The sequence below is a fragment of the Melanotaenia boesemani genome, chromosome 20 (assembly GCF_017639745.1).
Source record: "Melanotaenia boesemani isolate fMelBoe1 chromosome 20, fMelBoe1.pri, whole genome shotgun sequence".
NCBI classification, from domain to species: domain Eukaryota; kingdom Metazoa; phylum Chordata; class Actinopteri; order Atheriniformes; family Melanotaeniidae; genus Melanotaenia; species Melanotaenia boesemani.
Window position 1 is genome coordinate 24,008,916 of NC_055701.1, and position 7,024 is coordinate 24,015,939.

General features: G+C 41.8%; 1 protein-coding gene across 2 annotated transcripts; it reads right to left on the bottom strand.

Moving 5' to 3' along the window:
- Positions 1-2,388: 2,388 nt before the first annotated feature.
- Positions 2,389-6,621, bottom strand: si:dkey-177p2.6 (uncharacterized protein LOC568712 homolog). 2 transcript variants are annotated; one of them, XM_041972276.1, is made up of 2 exons: positions 6,508-6,621; positions 2,389-5,542 (listed from the first exon to the last, which is right to left on the bottom strand). In XM_041972276.1, the coding sequence occupies exon 2, from the start codon at positions 5,536-5,538 to the stop codon at positions 4,759-4,761; it is 780 nt and encodes a 259-aa protein (XP_041828210.1). In that variant the 5' UTR covers positions 5,539-5,542; positions 6,508-6,621; the 3' UTR covers positions 2,389-4,758. The 2 variants fall into 2 exon arrangements, with proteins under 2 accessions (XP_041828210.1, XP_041828209.1); XM_041972275.1 differs by having other exon boundaries at positions 6,513-6,600.
- Between the last annotated feature and the right edge of the window lie 403 nt (positions 6,622-7,024).

A 7,024-nucleotide genomic window follows, 5' to 3' on the forward strand; every position in this document is an offset into this window, starting at 1 on the left:
GGATGACCTCAGGCAGGTGAATGATCATCATGTGATGCAAACTAACTGATGTCACATTTGTAACATAAGCTAAATGACTGTTATTGTTTTCTTACCAAGAACCACAAGGCCTTCAAGAGTAAAAATAAAAACTAAATAACATGAAATCCTTTAGGTACATAAAATATAACTTTTCATGATGGGGCGGGTCCACCAGCATCTTTAGCTACCTCATTATACATTAACCTCATTAAAAGTTCGATTTCTAAGTATTTTTATTGATGTAAGACTGAACTCTGGCGATCCTGGAAAGGAATGTGTTAAAACTCCTACATAGAAGTTCCCCAATCCACCTCTGTATTTACACATCCTGTGCATTTATACTCAGCATGCAAATACAATAACTTATACGTGCAATAGTGAACTGGGAATCTGTACCACCTCTACTGTGTGCAATGCTTGTTTATATTGTTTTATTAACTTATCTTATTGTTAATATTGTTATATTTATTGCATTTTATTTGCCTCTATTTTGCTTTGTACCTGTATATATTGTGTCTTGTGCTTGTCCTGCTTTACTGTTGGTGTTGTATTGCTATTGGTACCCAAATTTCCCTGAGGGCTCTCTGAAGGGATTAATAAAGTATTTCTATTCTATTCTATTCTATTCTAAATTAAAACACGTTTTCAGCTATTTATTCTCTTTTTTATATTCAGTGGCCACATGCTTCAGTGTAAGGGGTCAGCAGTGTTATTCAAGAAGAAAATGTAGCTAATAATTCTTTTTTTCAGGTAGTTTGGGCCTATTTGAAAGCATGTAAGGACTTTATATTCTGTAAGCCTGTGTGAAGATTTCAGCAACCAAAAGGTTTTTAAGAGTTGAAATACTGTCGATATCAATTTGTTTTTCTTTATTATTTTATCAACAGATCTGACAATGCTTTTAGCTGTAACATATTTCACATATTACTGAAACATGTTTTTATTTACATGAATCGCATGTGTTTAGCATTAAAAATGCATCAAACGCTGTGGGGTCTTATCTATCCATCAGTGCATTTGATCCATCCCATTGTTTTGCAGCAGCAGAGGTTGCTGAGTCAGCCTGGCAGACTAAAGCTTTCTGGGCCAAAGCCTGGCTTTACTGCGCCGCAGCAGACTGATGTGTGCCTGCAGAAAACCAGTAAACCCAGACCGGCTCACTGCAGCACTCTGCAGAGCAAAGATAGATGCATAGCAGGATAGATGGATAGATAGGTGTGGCTCCACTGTCATGCACTAAAATGGTAGCGTTAGTGGATGTGTGCAGAAGTGCACGTGTTGCTCCTCCTTATGAGGCCACTCCCTAAATTCCAGCAGCAGAGACCTCCACCCACAAAACCTACTGTAACTAAACATGCTAACTTTTTTTTTATATATATTTTTTGTTCAACATAATCCAACCTGTAAGGGGCTACAATTATGTTTCAGTTCTGTGGTCATCATAGATGACATCTAATCCAGGTTTTAACCCATGTGAGAAGAATTATCCACAATGCTTCTAGTAACACGTAAAGAGATGTGATACTGCTGCTTTTTGGACTGCAGTTGTTTACTCTGTTGCCTCACCAACAAGAAGGTTTGGGACCCCAGCTCAGATATTTTTGTGCATTTCTCAAAAAAATAAAACAAGTAGAACTGGCGACCAGTCCAGGGTGTATCCTGCCTGTCACCTAGTAGCTGCTGGGATAAGTACCAGCCACCCGCAACCCTGAACTGGAATAGGCCAGTATAGAAAATGGATGGGTGTATTTGTAGAGGAATAAATGAAGTGATCTGTCATGCTGCAGCACGCTCCTGTAAATTACCCTTGTAACCACTGCTACTTTTTGTGCAGTGATTGTGCAAAGGATCAGATTTTGTGATGAGGCTGCAGAAACACAGGAGAGCAGGATCAACAAACACAACTAAACATATTTTTTTGAATGTGCACTGTCATGCTCATCTTCAGCTAAAGTCCACATAATGACCACTAGAGGGCGGTCTCTGCTTCCATTTGACTGCCAGCCATGATTGGAAAGAAAAGTGACCACTGGGAAATTACACCCTCAGCTTTGCTTGCCAGGCTGTGGTCGCCTTTAACATGTTAAACATCTTTTAAAACTAAAAAGTTTTCATTGATTAGGGTGGAGTTTGAGGCTTGTTAAAGGGAAATTAGTGATATTTCAGAGACTTTAGAAGTATTTGCCTGGAATGCTAAACATAGGGCAAAAAAAAAAAAAAAAGGAAGAAGCATGTCCGTAAACCACATGCAGTCAGACATGTATTGAGTAAGACCTCCTTATGCATGCGTGGTTGTCGTGAAGAAAGGCACGTTTTCATAAGTAACACATATTTACTGTTTGTCAGAAGGAATAAAAACACTCTACAAACAGTTGGGGTAGTTTTAATTGTATTATCAGATAAAACATATAAAATATTCCACAAAAAATACATTATTAATTATCATATAACCCAACAAACACATCCTTCAGTTACATTTATAATCATTTGAAGACCCTTCTGAGACTCTGAACTTTGAAATTATTATAAATAACACTGAAACTTCCTGCTTGATTCTGTTCAGTCCTGTCAGTCAGATTTTGTTAAATGAAAAGAAAACAAACGAGTGGTTTTATTTCACAGGTTGAAATTTCAGCTGATTCTTGCTGTATGTCTGTGCAGAGCCACTCATAGCAAAAACAAGTTGGAGCAGCAGTGAGCCTGCTCGTACATCTCATGTGATTGGTCGGTGGTCTGAGTCTGGGCAAAACAAGCTCCAAACCCCTCCTAATGAACAAGTGACGTAAACTGCTTCCTCCCTCCTCCTCCTATTTTTCCCCCCTGGCCCTCACTGCCACCTCCTCCCTTGGCTAGTTTGCTATCATCCTGTCAGGATACATTAGACTCATATGCCTGTAGTATTCAGTGAGTGTAGAAAATGGCCAAGAAGAGGGAGGAAATGCAGCTCTGGCTTTTTGAGTGCTTTACATAACACAGCTCACTGCAGGTCGAAGGTTTTTCTCTCTTTAATCAATGAAGGTTAAGCTCAGACAGAAAGAAGAAGCATATCACAAATAAAGCCAGATTCAGTAGTAAGGCACGTTTTCAACATGAGATGAGGACGGAGTACTTTGGTTGGACAGCAAAGCGTTAAAAGGATGATATAAACTATCAAGAGATGAGCGGTACATGGCTCTGGGTGTAAAGCAGGAGTGTGAGGGTAAACCAGCAACAAACAGGAGGTAGAACAGGAGTAAACCACAAATAGTGAAGGTCAAGCATGTGATTCATCGCGACCCATCACTTGCTGTATCTCTTCTGCAGTGTCAGGTAGAAACACATACAAAAACTTTTAAAAACACTCCCCGAACATTGGAATAAAAAGTCATACCATCAAGGCCATAAAAATACAGAGGCCTCTGTTGTCATTTACAATTTTCTGAAACATGGCAAAGTCTCCTGATTGTTAATCAGCTCCTCAGTCTCAAGCAGACCGGGGTTACATTTCTACATAAAAATACATATTTTATGCTGCGTTCATGTACTGTTGGATTTACCGTAAATACAAGCTGCCATGAGGGTAACTGGCTGCCTCATTTTTTTTTGTGTGTCACAAACGGTACAATTGTGACAACAGCAGCCATTCATCTGACAGGCCAAGGTCAGGAAGAATCTAAAGGATAAGTTACACGCAAAGCCAAGCGATAATGTCTATGTACAAGGGAACAAGTTGCATCTGCTGCAGGTTGTAGCAAATTTTTTATCCATAAATAAAAAAATTATATTAGATAAAAACATTCCAACAAGTCAAACAGTTAACCCTTTCTTCATCACAGCAATCAGATGTCCTCTCATTGCACTTTTCTTTGCAACCAACCCAATAAATACATGTTAAATAGTCCAAAATGCTGCATGATTTCATTCTCTTCTCCCCGCATGCTGCAGCAAGAAACCTTTCAGTCCCAATACTGCAAGCAAACCCAGGCCTTTGCCCTCCTGGCTGGCTGCAGCATGCTCTCTTAAGTAATTGAAGGGATTTCAATTAATAATCAACCCAGGTCCGATCTGACAGCCTGAGTGACGCACGCTCACGGCAGCTCAGGTTTCTTCTTCCCAAAGAGCTGCCGCCGCTTCAGCTAAAACTTGCAGGAACGGGGGAAAGAAAAGTTAGGGGAATACTTGAGGGTGGAAATGTTGAGTTTCCATCTACAATTACAGTCTTAGTGATAGAAGGAACACGGCGAACATGGCTTCATCTTTGGTGCAACAACTACTTATAAACCCAGCGTGTTGCAAAAACAGAAGAAAAGCTACCTGATCTGTTCATAGAAATGATGATGGGAGGAATGGGACAATGTGGAAATGCTACATCCACTTTCAATTCATCAATTTGATTGTTTTGTATGGATTTTTTTTATTTTTTCTGGAAAATTACTAATAAATTATTCTTTAAAATAGTTTTATTTTGCTGTCAAAAACATATTCCTCAGCTTATAGTTCATAAAATATGATAGTTTATAATAAATATTTCATCTAAATTTAGTGCACAAACACAGATGTAAATCTGATTCCTCATAACAGACGTACGAGCGGAAGAATTAGTGTGTTATTCTGCCTCATACCAGATTTAAACACAGGTTCAGATGCTGTCAGATGGAGCCTTAAAAAGTCCAACTTTGCATTAGAGTTCATCAGCCTTCATTCAGCCAGAGCAGCTTCTAACCTTGTTTTAGCAGGTCCAAGAGTTTGTCCTGGTGATCAGGACTTTACTAGGATCTCCATGATGTGGTCCAGCTCATTCAGGTCCATTAGACACGACTGGAGGCTTCCAGGTGAGGAATGGCTGGGAGGGCGCAGCTTCATGTCCTCGTCAGGCCAAAGCGACACGCTGACAGGCCACAGAGAACCTGCTGCCCAGGCGGAAGGCAAATCTGAAGTCTCGTACATCGATGTGTCAATGTCCTCAAAGATATCGTCCAGGGCAAGGTCACTTAGGTAGCCCATGGTGTTTCCTGCATCACTAAAAGTGTTACTGATGGCGGTGGGCAGAGGTTTCTGCTGGTCGGGGGAGCTGTTCGCCTCCTGAGAGGGGAATTCTGGGGAAAGCGGAGGAGACAGAGACAGGTTTTCGCCATCTCCCTCCACGCATCCGGGGCATGTAACTGGCATGTCCTCTCTGAAGTCGTCCCTGAGAAGACAGGAGTCGGGGTCGACGTCCTGGAGGAGTATATCCGAGGTGCAGGTTCCAGTGCCATCACTCCGGATTTCCTCCTGGATCTGCCTGAGCGTGTTGATGAGGAGCACGGAGCGACGCAGGCTGAGCTCCATACCGGCCTGGTAGTGCTGAAGCTTCTTCAAGCAGAGGCTGAGCACCAGCTGACGCTGCTGCAAGTGGCTCATGTCAGACTTGGAAGGGTCTTCTCGCTCGTCCTCCTCCATGTTTGGCCTTTTTTCATCCGTCGCTGCAGGGTCAGGGAGCACCTTGGCCTCCAGCTCCTCCAAGCAGCTCCACTTCCGCTTGACACCACGACCCAACATTGACCTAAAATGATGAGATCACCAGTTATAACATGTTTATAATAACCTGTAATAAACAGGTAGCAGTGCAGTTTGTTTCCTGTAGCTTTTACTACCATTAATTAAGAAAATCAACTATATTCTTATGATTAAATAGTTCCTTTGGTCCTAAAACCAAATAAACTGATGCAGATTAATTTGTTCTTTAATTGCTTCAGCTCTAACACACAATCACGCGTAATCGCCAATGGTCAGCTTTGCTTTCCTTTCCCCTCAAATGACACCAAAAGCTCACAAACTTTGACAAACAGTGACTGAGACTAGGATTATTTGGGGTGGGTTTGAGGGGGGCACATCTGGCTGCTTTGCAATCTAATAAACCCTCCATCCAGTTTACATAAGAGGACATATCCTAGCAGATATGTATGGTTTTTAATTTTCTTTCACACCAACAGCTCCTGCACAGATGCAGCCACAAAATAAATGCAGATTCAAGTAAACGTTGAGTGAATTGAACAAGTTCAGAGGATGGATACGTGAGGTTTTTTTTAAAGTCGTGTATCAGGGCACATTTGAAATGCTGTGACTCACAGGCAGACACCCCTGCGGGCTGACAGACTTTACTCATCCTTACACATGTTTTTGTCAGTTACCCACATATCACCGTCTCTTCAAGGATTTTACAGCTAGATGATACCCTAGCAAGTGAGCTTGACCCCCCCAGTTTAACAGGTTCTAACTGCTTCTCATACTAAACGAAAGTCCAAATAAAGTGAAATCTAGGATTTAAAAACGTGTCATTTTACAGTTAACATTTGTAAATGGGAACTATTTTTTCTCCACGTACTTATTTGGACCAGGACGCCCCAAGAACACAGCTGACCCCCTCCCACTTCAGTAAGAATACGTTATATCTGTCTAAACTAAGTTTGAAGGAGAAACTTAAGGAAATGAACAAAGAATAATGAGGAGAAAGGGCTAAATATCAACCTTACGTGTTCCTGGATAGTGTCATGTGGTGTAGAAATCCGTCGTGTCGTCGCCTTGCTTCACTCCGTCGCGGCGTTCCTGTACTATCTAGATCCGGAGTATGAGGAATGTACAGTTCATCCACGGCAGCTGGGGGAGGAGGCGGAGCTGCGAGAGGGGGTAGAGAAGGCGGGATCACCGAGGGGGATCCTCCGCGCAGGAGATTGGAGCAGAAACCCGCCGATCAAACCTCCGCCTCCGCTCCTCACGGGGCAGCGAATGTGCGGGGCAGCTTGTTCCGACGACAGGCTGCCGCTGCGTTCAAGAGTAGCTCGGAAAGATGGAAATTTACGACCGGGAACACGTGTGCAGAGAAAATGGTCTGTATCACGGAGAGAGAAAAATTTAATAATAATTCAGTTTTCAGGGTATGGGCTAACTTTTATTTGCTGGTGATAAATTTTCATTAAAAAAAAGGTAAACACTTTTAAATACACTGACATCTAATTAAAAAGCAACATGACCAGCTCTTGGTTGG

Coding starts and splice junctions, on each gene's coding strand:
- si:dkey-177p2.6 (XM_041972275.1), bottom strand. CDS start 6,532: ATGACACTATCCAGGAACAC. Junction 5,543..6,512: donor ATGACACTATCCAGGAACAC/GTAAGGTTGATA, acceptor TCATCATTTTAG/GTCAATGTTGGGTCGTGGTG.